This window comes from Lonchura striata, chromosome 14 (genome assembly GCF_050655825.1).
Source record: "Lonchura striata isolate lonStrDom1 chromosome 14, ASM5065582v1, whole genome shotgun sequence".
In the NCBI taxonomy this organism is placed as follows: Eukaryota; Metazoa; Chordata; class Aves; order Passeriformes; family Estrildidae; genus Lonchura; species Lonchura striata.
The window spans coordinates 2162330-2178070 of NC_140716.1; the positions used below are offsets into that span (position 1 = coordinate 2162330).

General features: G+C 53.5%; 1 protein-coding gene across 2 annotated transcripts; it reads right to left on the minus strand.

Moving 5' to 3' along the window:
- Nucleotides 1-214: 214 nt before the first annotated feature.
- SSTR5 (somatostatin receptor 5) lies at nt 215-11190 on the minus strand. 2 transcript variants are annotated; one of them, XM_085592083.1, is made up of 2 exons: nt 10680-11190; nt 215-2054 (listed from the first exon to the last, which is right to left on the minus strand). In XM_085592083.1, the coding sequence occupies exons 1-2, from the start codon at nt 10912-10914 to the stop codon at nt 967-969; spliced, it is 1323 nt and encodes a 440-aa protein (XP_085448209.1). In that variant the 5' UTR covers nt 10915-11190; the 3' UTR covers nt 215-966. The 2 variants fall into 2 exon arrangements, with proteins under 2 accessions (XP_085448209.1, XP_077643030.1); XM_077786904.2 differs by lacking the exon at nt 10680-11190 and adding an exon at nt 9719-10209 and having other exon boundaries at nt 215-2147.
- Between the last annotated feature and the right edge of the window lie 4551 nt (nt 11191-15741).

Below are 15741 nucleotides of genomic sequence, written 5' to 3' on the forward strand. Positions count from 1 at the left end.
GTTTAATTTCTGGAAATGCAGTTTCAAATCCAGATTTACACTCAGAGGTGACTGAGCTGGGTTTAATTTCTGGAAATGCAGTTTCAAATGCAGATTTACACTCAGAGGTGATTGAGTTGGGTTTAATTTCTGAAAACACAGTTTTGAGTCCAGATTTACACTCAGAGGTGACTGAGCTGGGTTTAATTTCTGGAAATGCAGTTTCAAATCCAGATTTACACTCAGAGGTGACTGAGCTGGGTTTAATTTCTGGAAATGCAGTTTTGAGTCCAGGCTTACACTCAGACCCAAGGAATGGACACAAACTCTCCCCAGGAGCCCACGGCCATCAGCACTGACATCACAACGACAGAGTCACAGCTCTTTTCATGGGGTGGGAAGGTGAGAATGTCACAGCTACACGGATTCCTTTCCAGAACGTTCTCCCAATCTGGGTTTTTTATCCTTTCTGGCTGTGTTTGAAGGGTTCCTGGCTGTTCTGGCTCCCTGGGATGGGTTAGTGACAGGAAAACAAAGCAAAGGCAGCACCCAGCACATCAAATCCCATTTCCAGAGCAGTGCTGGTGCCTTTTTTGCATGAAACGCTGAAGAAATCTCCTTTTCCTTTCAGAAATCCCCTTGAAGAATTCCCAAGGATCCCAGCTGAGCTGTTTGCAGCTCGGAGCTGATCCCAGCAGTACAAAGGAGCCTTAAACCAATCTTAACAGGGGAATTAGAGCTGGCAAAGTGTTGGTTTGCATCACTAGAGGGGTACAACGCCTGGAAATCATTCCCTGAAGCACCCAAAGTGGTCCCAGACATCGGATCCATCAGGACACCACGAGAGCTTGGCACTTCCAGCCGGGAAGAGCAGGGAAGAGCCCTCTGCGTACGTTTCTTGGAGCTTCCAGGGCTCCACGTTTTCCTTTTCCTGAACCTTGAAGTCCCCAAGTCCTCCAGGGGACTCCGCGGTGCCGGGCCACGCCCTCAGACCTTGCTGGTCTGCATGTGCCCGTTGAACTCCGCGTTCCTCTGGGTCAGCATGGACTCCTGCAGGCGGCTGCTGTTCTCCTGCCTGTGCTCCACGGGGTCTCCATCCTCCGCTCCATCGCCCTTCCGCAGGCACAGAACCTTCTGGAAGCTCTGCTTGAAGTTGTCGGAGAGGAAGCCGTAGAGGATGGGGTTGGCGCAGCTGTTGGCGTAGGACAGCACCACCATGAAGAAGTAGAGCCCCTCCAGGACGGGGTCGGCGGGCAGGATGAGGATCAGGTTGACGATGTTCATGGTGTAGAAGGGCAGCCAGCAGAACACGAACACCACCACGATGATCACCACCATCCTGGTGACCTTGCGCTCCGACCGGCGGCGCCGCGTGGAGCCCACGCGGATCCCCGAGGACTTGACCTTGACCACGATCAGCAGGTAGCACAGGCAGATGACCAGCAAAGGGCCGAAGAAGCCCAGCACCGAGGTGTAGATGATGAACGCCGCCGACCAGACGTTGACCGGCTCCGGCCAGTTCATGTTGCACGTCTGGAAGTCCTCCTGCACGTCCGAGAAGATGATCACGGGCAGCACCACCAAGAAGGAGAAGGTCCAGACCGTGGCACTGATGAGCTTGGCCACCCTGGGGCGTCTCCACTTGGTGGATTTGATGGGGTGCACCACGGCCAGGTAGCGGTCCATGCTCATCACCGTCAGGCAGAAGATGCTGGTGAACTGGTTGATGCCGTCCACGGTCATCACCAGGCGGCAGAGGAAGGAGCCGAAGGGCCAGTAGGAGATGGCGTTTTGGGTGGCCAGGAAGGGCAGGCCCAGCATGAAGAGCACGTCGGCCACGGCCAGGTTGAGGATGTAGATGTTGGTGACCGTCTTCATCTTGGCGTGGCGCAGCACCACGTAGATGACCAGCGCGTTGCCGCTCAGCCCCACGGCGCACACCAGCAGGTAGCAGATGGGGATCAGCACCTTGTGGATGTACTGGAACGGGGGCGGCTCCGGGAGCGTCCCGTTCTCCGTGGCGTTGGGCAGCACGGAGGAGTTCTCCTGGCCGGGAGCGGCTTCCATGCTGAACGCGTTGGGAAAGTGCAGAGGATCCATGGGGGGTTTTGTTTTCTCTCCCTGGTTTTTCTTCTTAAGAGAGATTAAACTTCATGGGCATCTTGTTCCTAGAAGGAAAATTCAAAGTTTGAAAGTTCAAAAGTTCGAAAATTTGAAAATTCGAAAATTCAAGGATTCAAAAATTCAGAAGTTCAAACATTCAAACATCCAAACATTCAAACATTCAAAAAATTCAAAAATTTAAACATTCAAACATTCGATCATTCAAAAATTCAAACATTCAGAAGACATTCAAACATTCAAACATTCAAAAGTTCAAAAGTTCAAGAATTCAGACATTCAAACATTCAAAAATTCAAATGCTCAAGAATTCAAACATTCAAAAGTCAAAAATTCAAACATTCAAAAATTCAAACATTCAAAAATTCAGACATTCAAACATTCAAAAATTCAAATGCTCAAAAATTCAAACATTCAAAAATTCGAAAGTTCAAAACTTCAGACATTCAAACATTCAAAAGTTCAAGAATTCAGACATTCAAACATTCAAACATTCAAAAATTCAGACATTCAAACATTCAGAAGTTCAAAACTTCAGACATTCAAAAATTCAAAAATTCAAAAATTCAAGGAAAACGGAGACAGGAAGAGTGAATTCAAAGCGGACTTCTACAATCACTTCCATTTTCTGTTCTGTTCAGGATTTGGGGTTGGATTATTCAGCCAAGAAATGGGATCAATCCCAAACAAAGGAATTGCACAATGGGAGGATCCCTGTGCTCATCCCTGTGCTCATCCCAGTGCTCATCCCAGTGCTTATCCCAGTGCTCATCCCTGTGCTCATCCCTGTGCTCATCCCTGTGCTCATCCCTGTGCTCATCCCTGTGCTCATCCCTGTGCTCATCCCAGTGCTCATCCCTGTGCTCATCCCTGTGCTTATTCCTGTGCTCATCCCAGTGCTCATCCCTGTGCTCATCCCAGTGCTCATCCCAGTGCTCATCCCAGTGCTCATCCCAGTGCTCATCCCTGTGCTCATCCCAGTGCTCATCCCAGTGCTCATCCCTGTGCTCATCCCTGTGCTCATCCCAGTGCTCATCCCAGTGCTCATCCCTGTGCTCATCCCAGTGCTCATCCCTGTGCTCATCCCTGTGCTCATCCCAGCAGATCCCAGGTTCTGTTTCGTTTTCACAGGATCCAGGGCTGGCGGTAGCTGTGATGGATTTTTCCCCGCGAGGGTGGAGAGGTTCTGGAACAGAATTCCCAGAAAAGCTGTGGCTGCTCCATCCCTGGAAGTGGCCAAGGCTGGACAGGGCTTGGAGCAACCCAGGATAGTGGAAGGTGTTGGGGTTGGAACTGGGATCATGAGAGGAAGTAAAACTTTCCATAACCATGGAAAACCCTTGGGAAAAAAATTCCTGAGCTCCAAGCCAGCAAGGATCATGTCTGATATCTTCCCCAGCAGGTCAGGGTGTGTGCACAGAGAGGGGAAGGAATAAACCCCTTTTTTTTCCATCTCTCAAGATTACTTTTGGTATTCCTGCATCCTCTCCTCTCACCCTGAACTGCTTTTTATCCCAAAAAATCCCTTTTTCCTGCAGGAAATCCAAGCTGCAGTGGGCAGCTCCAGGACAGCTGGAATAAATTCTACCAACCATTCTGAAAAAGGTGGAGAATTTCCAACGCCCCTTTCCTGTGGCGAGCTTGATTCCCAGCAATATTTTCCCACCTTTTTGTCGGAGTGGGGTTCAATTTATCAGGTGGAGAAACTTGGGAACGCCACCTATTCAAAAGTGAGATTCCAAGCACCAAATCCCACAGCAAACCCTGGTGAAGGTGAGATTCCAAGCACCAAATCCCACAGCAAACCCTGGTGAAGGTGGAAGAAAAACCCAGCAATTTTTGCTGCCGTCACCTGACGAGCAGATTCCCACAAAAAACACCAAAAACCGGGGGTTTGGAGCTGGAATGACAAACAGGCAGCCCACAGCGCTGGAAAAACTCCTTGTCTCCAGGAGCAATCCGAAGCCACCTCCATCCATCAGGGCTGGGCTTTCTCCTGGGGTGAGAAAAGCTGGGGGAGACGAGGAGCCCCTGCAGCTCCCGGGAGGAATCACAAATGTGCCGAGCCAATTTGGGGATGTGCAGATGGGGAGTAGGTGTCTCACGTGGCTGGGTGGGGAAATCGGGAATTCAGGGAGAGCTGAGGGAGCTCCTGGAGGGTGGGATGGGGCAGGAGGAGCTGGATGTGCTGCTGGAATATTTGGGGGTTAGGTGTTGGGAGCATCCCTGCGATTCCCAGCATCCCGTTGCAGCCAAGATCCTTATAAATTAAACAGGAGTGGGTCGGAGCCTGGACAAAATAACACAGGAAAACTCCAGTGCTTGGATAAAATAACACAGGAAAAGTCCAGTTCTGGCTGAAAAATTGGAATTTTAAATACTGATCTTCAACTTATTTTGAAATTCTGAGTTGTAGCAAATCTCAGATTATTTATGGGGGAATTCTGGGAGAAGCCGAAGCTGGGACCCTTCATTCTCTGCTGGGACGGGTTTGGAAATTCCCATTTTCCTGCTGTGACCCCGCTAGGGATCACTGAAGGGACGAATAGGAAGGGAAAACACACGGGATGGGGCAGGCAGGGTTTATTGACTCATATCCATGGAGCTGCATCCTTGGGATTGGGAATGTTCTTCCCAGACAAGCTCAACACATCCAGGCTGGGCCCAAAACACCCAAATTTCCACCTGAGCCTGGAAAAAAATTGGAAGGTGTGGAAAGAAGCAGGGCTGGAACTCAGCAGGGAAGGTCAGGATGTGGCTTATCCTCTAAAAAATGGGAAAGGACACCTTTTCCAAAGTCCCCTTTTCCCACAGTGCAAATCCTTGGATTCAGGACTGGAGGAATTATAAATTACACAACAACTTCCGTCCTGGTCCTTCCACCACCTCTGGAGCTCAGGCCTTGGGAAGAGAAACTCTTTTCTTTGGATATTTCCAATTTCTTCTCCCCCTGGAGGAATCCTCCAGCCCCAAATGCAGAGGTGCGGATTTTTTGGAATATTTTTTGGTGGATTTTTGGATTTTTCTGGATTTTCCAACAGAGAGGATCTTGCAGGTTCCCTCACCAGCCAGACTTTTCCTGGCACCAGGGACACTTTGTCACCTCAGCGTTTTGGGGCTGTTCCCGTGGGTTTGTGGGAATATTCACCTTTCCCTCGGGATTTCTGTTCTGTGGGATGAGCTGGACAACATTCCCTGTCACCCTGAGGGGATTGGGGAGGGAATCCCAGAACCCTGGAATGCTTTGGGCTGGAAGGGACCTCCAAACTCATCCACGAGCATCTCCCATTATCCCAAACTGCTGGATAGGGACAATTCCAGGGATTTCCATGGGCGTTTCCTGAGGGGAAATACATTTCCTAAGGCTCTGGGGCAAATCCTCCCAGCTCTTCCCTGATTTTTTCAGCACCAGGAGGGAATTGACTCCATCTGGACATTCCCCATTGCCAGGATTTGACGTCCCAACCTCCCCCAGATCTGCAAACCAAACCCAGATCCCCATTCCACGTTTCCTTCCCGCAGCCTTTGCCTCACAGCCAGCAGAATTCCGGGATTTTTCCTGGAGAAAAAAAAAAAAACCTGACATCTGCAAATCCATGTTTTCCTTGGAGGAGCACAGGGAATTTTTTCCCCCTATCCAGGTGAAAATTTGTCCATCACCGGCACAATTTGGGCTCAGCTCCTTTTGTCACCACAACCCCGAACCTCCACAAAGGGTGATTAAAGATGATGATTAAAGGTAATTAAGAGGCGCTGATTGATCCCTCATAGCCTTGTTTGGTGTTCTTAATTAAGGGATTAATAACAAGCACGCCTCCAGGGGATTTTCTCTCATCCAGCTTTTTTTTCCCCCCTGCTTTGATTTCCAAGCCCCCACCCTGGGATTGTCCATAAATTCTGGATTTTCTGCTTAAAAGTGAGGAGCTGGGAACGTAGGCCTGGAATAATCACTGATAGAATTCTAAGTTTTAACGGAGCAGCATCCAGGAAAAAATCGGCATCCACAGCAGCTGAATATATCTCTGTGCCTGTTTCCCCCAAAAAAATCAGGGAATAAATAGCAGAGGTGTTATGGTGTTAGAATTTCGCATTTGTGAAAACTCCTAAATAAACCTGGGTGAAAAATTAACAGAAGGATTAACAGAACAGCGACTGGAAAATCATGCCAACCTAAGGAAAAAACAAACGTTTAAAATCGAATTAAAATTCTTAATTTCAAATTAAAAATGCCCAGCCAGATCAAGGCTGAAGTTTTCCTTGGCTCTGGTCACAGCAGGAAAGCAAAAATAATTCCATGGAGAGCATTGCATGAGAGTGGGGCAGGGATCAGGCAGGAATTGCAGGAATTAAATGTGATTTTCCAAGCTGGGCAGGAATTAAATGTGATTTTCCAAGCTGGGTGGGATCCTGCTGCCTGTTTGCCTCTGGAATCATCACTCCCATCCACAAGAATTGCTGGGAATGGAATTACAGCAGGAGCACGGCAGGATAATCAGGGATAACACAGCCAGTGGGAATCCAGCCTTTCCAAAGTGTCTTGGGAGGAAAAACCCCCGGAGAACTCTCCAGGAATTGTCACCCGGCAGCAGAATTCCCATCCCGTGGAGCTCCTGCAAGAAATCCCTGGATTTGATCATTTTTCCCTTTTGGAGCTGGGTGTCCATCACCTGCTGCTTCCTCGTTCCTGGTTTTTGGGGGGATGGAGCAGGCAGGAGAAGGAAGGAGCTGGGGACACCCGGCAGGGCAGCTCTGGGATAACCCAAAAATCCCGGGAAATTTGGGTGGGAGCAGCAGGGAAATGCAGCACCGCCCCGAGCGCCGCCGCAGCTCTGAGGGATGAAAATGTTCTGTACAATGCAGCAGGGACACCTCGCTTTTCCCATTCCCACCAGCCGGAGTGGAAAACATCCCAGGAATCCGCTCAGATTCTCCTGGAAAGGAACTTTCTCCTTGGACAAATCTGCCTTTGACGCTTCTCAGGGGGCGTTTGTTGCCTCGAAAAACCAAATTATGGATTTTTCTCTGCTGGAAACAAAACTTTCTCACATGGAATTTCTCCTCTGCTTCACTCTCTGAATTAGGACTAAGCACCGATCAGCTGAATTCCAAGTTCAACAGCTTCTTCCCGCTTTTAAGCCTAAAAAAATCTAAAATTATATATTTGGTACCACCTTGTCACCCCTCAGCTCATCCCAGGGTTTCCCAGAGCCCCTGAGAAGCTGCTCCTATTTTTTAGGAGCAAACAACTCATGAAATAACCCATAAACCCAAATCTTGGCTCAATTTTTTTTTTTCTCCCCAAACACCTTTAAATCGTGCTCGGGGATTACTCACTCGGGCTCAGCTGCTCCTGCCACAACAACAATTGTGGAAAGCAAATTCTGCTGGGTTTGGTCCCAGATTGAAACTGGATTTGCTCCTGGATTTCAATTGGTTTGGTCCCAGATGCAAGATGAGTTTGCTCCTGGATTTAAACTGGGTTTGCTCCTGGATTTAAAATTGGTTTGATCCCAGATTTAAACTGGGATTGCTTCCTGATTTAAGATGGGTTTGCTCCTGGATCTAAGGTGGGTTTGGTCCCAGATTTAAACTGGGATTGCTCCTGGATTTAAGGCTGGGTTTGCTCCTGGATTTAAGATGGGTTTGGTCCCAGATTTGAGGTGGGTTTGGTCCCAGATTTAAACTGGGATTGCTTCCTGATTTAAGATGGGTTTGCTCCTGGATTTCAGGATGGGTTTGCTCCTGGATCTAAGGTGGGTTTGGTCCCAGATTTAAACTGGAATTGCTCCTGGATTTAAGGTGGGATTGCTCCTGGATCTAAGGTGGGTTTGGTCCCAGATTTAAGCTGGGTTTGGTCCCAGATTTAAGCTGGGATTGCTCCTGGATTTAAAGTGGGATTGCTCCAGGATCTAAGGTGGGTTTGGTCCCAGATTTAAACTGGGATTGCTCCTGGATTTAAAGTGGGATTGCTCCTGGATCTAAGGTGGGTTTGGTCCCAGATTTAAGCTGGGATTTCTCCCGGATTTAAGGTGGGATTGCTCCAGGCAGAGCAAGGTGTGCAGCTCCATCTCTGCTCCCCCACCGGGCAGTGGGGCTGGGGGGGAGCTCCCAAACCCGGCTCCAGCACAGCCCCGATCCCAGGCCTTTCCCCAAAGGTTTCTGTTCCTCCCTTCTTCTCTGCGATCCAGGGACACGCAGAGATGTCAGGGATATTCCGGATCGCTGCAGGAGCGCTGATTCCAGCCTGGGGCTGCTCCCAGGCTGAGGGAGAGCAGGAGCAGCCCCGCGGTGGAAGGAGCTCAGGAGCAGCAGCTCCGGAGGGGGAATCCCAGGATTTGGAGTGTCTGGCTCGGATCAGTGCAGCTCCACTGCAGCCACCGAGCCCTGCTGGCTGTCCCCAAGAGCTGGGGGGTCCCTCAAGCACCCCCAGGCTGGTCCCAGCACCCTGGGAGTGGCTGTGGGGTTTCACCCGGGGGTCTCCTCCTCCCCAGAGCTACAAAAGTCTCTGCTTGAGCCCAAACCACCTGAGCCCGGCTCTTCTTGCCCTGCTCTTCCGTGCCAAGCTCTGGGCTCCGGGAGCCGCTCCCGGGCCCCATGCTGACCCCCCATGTCACCTTGCCCTGATCCCCCCATGTCACCTTACCTGGACCCCTCATGTCACCTTACCCTGACCCCCCAATGTCACCCTGCCCTGACCCCCAATGTCACCTTACCCTGAGCCCCCAATGTCACCCTGCCCTGACCCCCAATGTCACCTTACCCTGAGCCCCCAATGTCACCCTGCCCTGACCCCCAATGTCACCTTACCCTGACCCCCAATGTCACCTTACCCTGTCCCCCGATGTCACCTTGCCCTGACCCCCGATGTCACCTGCCCTTGCCATCCGTGCTCGCTGTCCCCCCTGGCTCGCACCCCCTGCTCTCCCTGTTCTATCCCAGGGCTCTGCTCGTTCCCCGAGCCCCTTCCAGGGCTCTGCCACATCCCCGCGGTGACAGCGGCCCCGGGCTGTCCCCGCTGGTGCCTCTCGCGTCCCTTCCCAGCTCCAAAGCCGCGCTCAGGCTGCTCCTGCTTCAAACGCGGCATCGTCCCCACGGCCGGGGGTCCCTCCCGGGCACCCCCAGCCAGGATTGTCACCCCGGAGGGTCCCCGCTTGTCACCCTCCCGGCACGACAGGGTCACATCACCGCCCGGAGGGTCCCCCCTGTCACCCTCCCGGCAGGACAGGGTCACATCACCGCCCGGAGGGTCCCCCCTGTCACCCTCCCGGCAGGACAGAGTCACATCACCGCCCGGAGGGTCCCCCTGTCATCCTCCCGGCCAGGACAGGGTCACATCACCGCCCGGAGGGTCCCCCTGTCATCCTCCCGGCCAGGACAGGGTCACATCACCGCCCAGAGGCTGTGATTCCATCCCCCAGCCCGGATGGAGTCACTCCAGCCCCAACCCCCCCCTCAGAAGGGCAAATTCGGTGTTTCCACAAGCGGGACCGAGGTCTCCGCTGCCTCCTTCACCCCAGCCAGCCCCTCCCCAAGCGGGGTGCGCTTTGCGGACCCCCCCGTGCCCCGTGCCCACCCTCCGTGCCCGCAGCGATCGCCGCCGCTCCCGCATCCCGCTCACCTGCGGCTCCAGCGCTGCTCTCCCGCTGGAGCGGAGCCTGCCGCTCCCGCAGCCGCGCCGGGAGCGCTCCCCGCGCTGGCCGCTCCCCCGGGAGGAGCCTCGGGGCTCGGAGGGGCCGGGGGTGCCGCAGCCCGGGGGCCGCCCCCCGCTCGGCAACTTGGGCTGGAGCTGGGAGCGGCTGCTGCGGAGCGCGGCTCTGCCCGCCGGTGTCCCCGCGATGTGTGTGAGTGTGTGAGTGTGAGTGTGTGAGTGTGAGTGTGTGAGTGTGAGTGTGTGTGTGTGCGTGTGTGCCACCTCCCCATGTGTGTGCCACCTGCGAGCGTGTGCGCCACCTCTTCCTGTCTGTCCCCTTTCCCACGTCTGTGCCCCACTCCCCGTCCCTGTTCCTCTATCCCCATCCCTGTCCCCCGTCCCTATCCTCACTCCCTCATCCCTGTTCCCCATCCCTGTTCCCGCATCCCCGTTCCCTTTTCCTCATCCCCGTCCCTCCATCCCTGTCCCCCCCTCCCCATCCCCGTTTCCCGTCCCCGTTCCCTCCTCCCCATCCCTGTTCCCACATCCCTGTTCCCTCGTCCCCATCCCTGTCCCTCCCCATCCCCGTTCCCTCGTCCCATTCCCTGTTCCCCCATCCCCGTTCCCCGTCCCCATCCCTGTCCCCCCATCCCTGTTCCCCATCCCCATACCCGTTCCCCTTCCCCATCCCCGTTCCCCACCGCTATCCCTGTTTCCCCATCTCCCTCCCCATCCCTGTCCCCCCATCCCTGTTCCCCATCCCCGTTCCCCATCCCCATCCCCATTCCCTGTTCCCCCATCCCCGTTCTCCCTCCCCATCCCTGTCCCCCTATCCCTGTTCCCCATCCCCATCCCCGTTCCCCTTCCCCTTCCCCATCCCCTTCCCCACCGCTATCCCTGTCCCTCCCTCTCCATCCCTGTCCCTCCCTCCCCATCCCGGGCTGTCCTTACCCGGCTCTGCCGCTCCCGCAGCCCCGGGGCTGGAGCCGGAGGGGGAAGCGCCGCATTTCCCCTGCTCCAGCTCCCGTCCAGCCCCGAGAAATCCTCCAGATCCCCCCGCAGGCTGCCAGCGAGCCCCTGCCGACCCCCAGAATCGGCAGCCGAGCGCGGGGAGCCTTTGGGGGCAGCGGGAGGGCTCTGCCACCCGCGGGCTCTGCCCCCGGCAGAAGAGCCCGAGGTCGCATCGGCCTCTCCCGGGCAGCGACATCCCCTGCGGGAGCTTTTCCTCCAGCTGGCTCCGTCAGGCCCTCAAATCGCTCCCTGGAGGGAAGATGGGGCTGAAAATCCAGGCTGCGAGGGGAGCCCCGCGTTGGGTTCGCTCCCTCCCGAACCCCCCGGGGCCCCGCTGGGCAAGAAGGGGACGAAGTGTTTTGGGGTTTGAGTATTTTGCGATGCAACAAGTGCGATCCAAGTGAGGCAGAGCTCTCCCCGCTCCTCCCCGCACCCTCCCTGCGCTGTCACGAATTCAAACATCACTCCCAGCGCCACCTCAAGCGTTTTCTCCCCAATTTCTGGGGGCTCAGAGCAGCTCCGAGCTCAGCCCCTCCTCATCAGCATGCACAGAGCATCGCGCTGATAATAATGGATCTGATCTTAATCCTCTGTTGAGGCTTTTCAATTAGAGCTGGGTGCTTGAGTCAGACGTGTGAACACGGGGGGGGGAAAAAAAAAGCGAGGCAGAGCTGCTGCTGGCATGTCAGGCTGGAATTCAATCTGCTGATGTATTTATGGGCATGGGTTGCTAAATGCGAGCGAGACTCCAGCCTGCTCTCGCCATGACAATGGGAAGAGTCATCTGATAAAAATAGAATTTGGCATGACAAACAGCCAAGGAGAGGAGCTTCGGATCACCTGCTCGGCAAACACGCCCAGAAAATGCCCACAATTTATTGCCCAGCAATGATCCCGCCGGGAATGGCAGCTTGAAGCCAAATGGGGTTAATTTAAAGGAATTGCTTTTATTTTATTAGAATTTATTGGCGGTTTGTGCTAGGGAAAATGCTGCTGGATAAACACGGCGGTGCCTAAGCTGCCCTGAAGAAAGCAGCACTTTTCCTGTAAATAAACACTCTGGGGAAAAAAAAAGGAATTTTACCGGGATCTGTGCTGGGAGACACTCAGGATTTTCCAAAGGCTGGTTCGATTCTTCACCCGCTCGAGCCAACAGCGCCGTGTTGGGGCTGAACGGAGGGAACACAAAGCCTGGGAGAGCATTCCCTGCAATCCTGATTCCAGCGCCCGATTCCCCTGGGCACGTTTTTTACATTGACACTGCGGAGCGGAACGGGAGCTGAGATGGAGATAAAAGCCCCAAAATGAGCGACTGGGGCTGGTTCTGCGTGTCCTCGGGCCGGGAAGGACAGGGGGATGCTGGGGGGTGCTGGGATGAGCATTCCCAGCAGGACAGGGAGTGACGCTGCCCCGCGGGGTGCTGTGGCCGGCTCTGGCTCCCAGCACGGCGGGGACAGGAGCTCCTGGAGGGGGGGAGGCTGGGGAAGGGCTGGAGCAGCTCCGTGCCCAGCCGAGGCTGAGGGAGCCGGGGCTGCTCGGCCTTGAGAGGAGCCCCGGCTGAGAGGGGCCCTCAGGCCTGAGTGTCCCTGGGTGTCCCCATGGACCCCTGGGTGTCCCTGAGTGTCCCTGAGTGTCTCTGAGTGTCCCTGGGTGTCCCCATGGATCCCTGGCTGTCCCTGAGTGTCCCTGGGTGTCCCTGGGTGTTCCTGAGTGTCTCTGAGTGTCCCTGGGTGTCCCCATGGACCGCTGGGTGTCCCTGAGTGTCCCTGGGTGTCCCCATAGATCTCTGGGTGTCCTTGAGTGTCCCTGGGTGTCCCTGAGTGTCCCTGAATATCCCTGGGCATCCCCATGGATCCCTGGCTGTCCCTGAGTGTCCCTGGGTGTCCCTGGGTGTCCCTGGGTGTCCCTGAGTGTCCCTGAGTGTCCCTGGGCATCCCCATGGATCCCTGGCTGTCCCTGAGTGTCCCTGGGTGTCCCTGGGTGTCCCTGAGTGTCTCTGAGTGTCCCTGGGTGTCCCCATGGACCCCTGGGTGTCCCTGGGTGTCCTTGGGTGTCCCTGGGTGTCTCTGAGTGTCCCTGGGTGTCCCTGGGTGTCCCTGGGTATCTCTGAGCGTCCCTGTCTGTCCCTGGGTGTCTCCATGGACCCCTGGGTGTCCCTGTGTGCCCCTGGGTGTCCCCGGGTGTCCCCATGGATCCCTGGGTGTCCCTGTGTGCCCCTGGGTGTCCCCGGGTGTCCCTGTCCTGCAGGGAGGGCTCTGCTCCAGAAGAACATGCTGGGGCTGATCCCAGGAATTCCCCCTGAACTCCTGCCCTGGGCAGTGCCAGCCCTGAGCAGATCCCACAGAGGGTGTGGAGTCCCTCCCTCGGGGATATTCCCAAATTTCAGGATGCATTCCCACTCTGGGATGACCCCCGTGCTCCCTTCCAACCCGCCCCATCGCAGGATTCCACGATCCGTGTCCAAACCCCTCCGAAATCCCCCAAATTTGGCTCCAAGCCTCCTTACTCTGTCGCACCCAGCAATTCCATGTCCCGGCAGGATCCCGGGGTGGTTTTCCCCCGGGAATGCTGAGGATGGGAAACGCTGCCACACGTCCCGGCACCAGCCCAGCCCCTGCCAGTGCGGCAGCTCGGGAGGCTCCTCCTGCCTCTGGAATCTGCCCGAGGCAGCCGGGATCAGCTGGGTCCGTGTTTTTAGAAGGAAAAAACTCCTGGAGAACTTTAGCAGCAGTTTTTCCCAGCGGAGATTGGCATCAAGGAGGAGGAATGAGGGGTGTGGAATCATCTCCGGGAGAGTTTTGGGTCCAAACCTGGCTGGAATTGGATGGAAATGTTGGAATTGGAGTTTACTCTGATTAAGGACTGGAACGGGACAATCGAGATCCCTTTAAACCCCAGACCAGCAGAGAGTCAGAGGAGCAGAAGATCCTTGGGTTGCTCCCAGGTTCTGGAATTGTTGATCTAAAAATTCACCGTGGGCAAATCCATGTTTTTAGAAGGAAGAACTCCTGGAGAGCTCATGGCAGCAGCTTTTCCCAGTGGAGATGGCAAAAAGGAGCTGGTGAGGAGGAATGAGGGGTGTGGAATCATCTCCAGGAGAGACTCGGGTCCAAGCTTGGCTGGAATTGGGTGGAAATGCTGGAATTGAATCCTTAGGGCTGGATGGAGTCTGATTAAGAACTGCAGTAATTAAATCAAGATTCCTTTAAACCTCAGAACAGCAGAAGGACCGAGGAGCAGAAGGTCCTGGGGTTGTTCCCAGTTTTTGGAGCTTTTGCAGCAGAAATGGGTTGGATGGGAAGGATTTGACAGAGAATTTTCACACCCAGCAGAGGAATAAGGTCAAACCCACTGGAAGCAGTGTGGAAATGAGGGGAAATCTGCAGAGCTGGGCCAGGCTGGGAATGACGGAACCAAACCCATCCCAAGTGGTGAAGGAGAAGCTTAATTAAAAAAAAAAAAAAAATCGAGTTGGAGGCTTTGGAAACGAGGGAAGCAGTTCCTGGTTACACAGAGGGTTGGGGCTGGAGATTTGTCCATTCCTCATTCCCACAAAATTCCCCAAAGTGCAGGATGGCCTTGGGAAGATCCCAATCCCTGCCAGACACAGCATTTCCAGTCACTGAGGGATCCAATCCCAGCTCCTGAGGGATCCAATCCCAGCTCCTGAGGGATCCAATCCCAGCTCCTGAGAGATCCAGTCCCAATTCCTGAGGGAATCAATCCCAGCTCCTGAGGGAATCAATCCCAATTCCTGAGGGAATCAATCCCAGTTCCTGAGGGAATCAATCCCAATTCCTGAGGGAATCAATCCCAGTTCCTGAGGGAATCAATCCCAGTTCCTGAGGGAATCAATCCCAATTCCTGAGGGATCCAATCCCAGTTCCTGAGGGAATCAATCCCAGTTCCTGAGGGAATCAATCCCAGTTCCTGAGGGAATCAATCCCAGTTCCTGAGGGATCCAATCCCAGCTCCTGAGGGAATCAATCCCAGTTCCTGAGGGAATCAATCCCAGTTCCTGAGGGATCCAATCCCAGCTCCTGAGGGATCCAATCCCAATTCCTGAGGGATCCAATCCCAATTCCTGAGGGATCCAATCCCAGCTCCTGAGGGATCCAATCCCAGCTCCTGAGACTCAATCCCAGCCTTTGCCTGGAATTCCCACCACGTTTTCCTCTAAGGATTTTAAATATTGATTTTTAACGTGACCATCCTGCGGAAAAGGAGATGAACGGGGTGGGAGCTCTGGATGTTGCTGGGGAATCATGGATCAGAGTGGGAATCATCACTTGGAGTTTCCAGAGCCAGCTGAGATTTGGGCTCTGGTGAGCCCTGAGTTATTCCTGTTGCCATAGAAATAAATGGATGTGTTTGCTGCTTCTCCCTGCTCCGGAGATATCCACAGATATCCATCACCACCTCCAGCCACGGCGCTTGGCTCCCAGTTTTTCCTCCTCCCAGGAATTCCATCTCCAGCAGAAAGTTGTATTTTTATTTTTATGTTCATTTTTATTTATACTTTACATTTCATTTTAATTTTTACTTTTATTTTTATTTTATTTATTTATATTTATATTTATATTTATATTTATATTTATATTTTCATTTTCATTTTCATTTTCATTTTCATTTTTATTTTTATTTATATTTTTATTTTTATTTTTATTTTTAGATTTTTTATTTTTATTTTTATGTGGGTTTTTATGTGTTGTTTTTTTTTTTTTTTCCCAGCCTCATATGAGTTAAACTCAGAGTCAAGCCTTAGACAAGAATTAAATCCACTTTGGGATGGAGGAGTCTCTAGAAAAGGATTTATTTTGTCTGTGGCCCTTATCAGTTTTATTTTCCTGCTCCTCCCAGATTCCCGGTCCTTGGAAGTTCGGGCTCCTGGGCTGCCGCTCTCCGTGGTGCTGCACAGGCTCTGAACGCTCCAAAATTCCTGGTGCAAAACCTGGGAAAAGAGGCTGGAATTCTGCCTTCATTGTTTTTTCTGGAAAACT

What these genes read in the sequence shown, in the direction of transcription:
- SSTR5 (XM_085592083.1), bottom strand. Translation starts at nt 10,914, where the DNA reads ATGCGACCTCGGGCTCTTCTGCCGGGGGCAGAGCCCGCGGGTGGCAGA. An exon ending in CGGGAGCGGCAGAGCCGGGT is followed by an intron (nt 2,055 to 10,679) that starts AAGGACAGCCCG and finishes ACTTTCCCAACG; the next exon opens with CGTTCAGCATGGAAGCCGCT.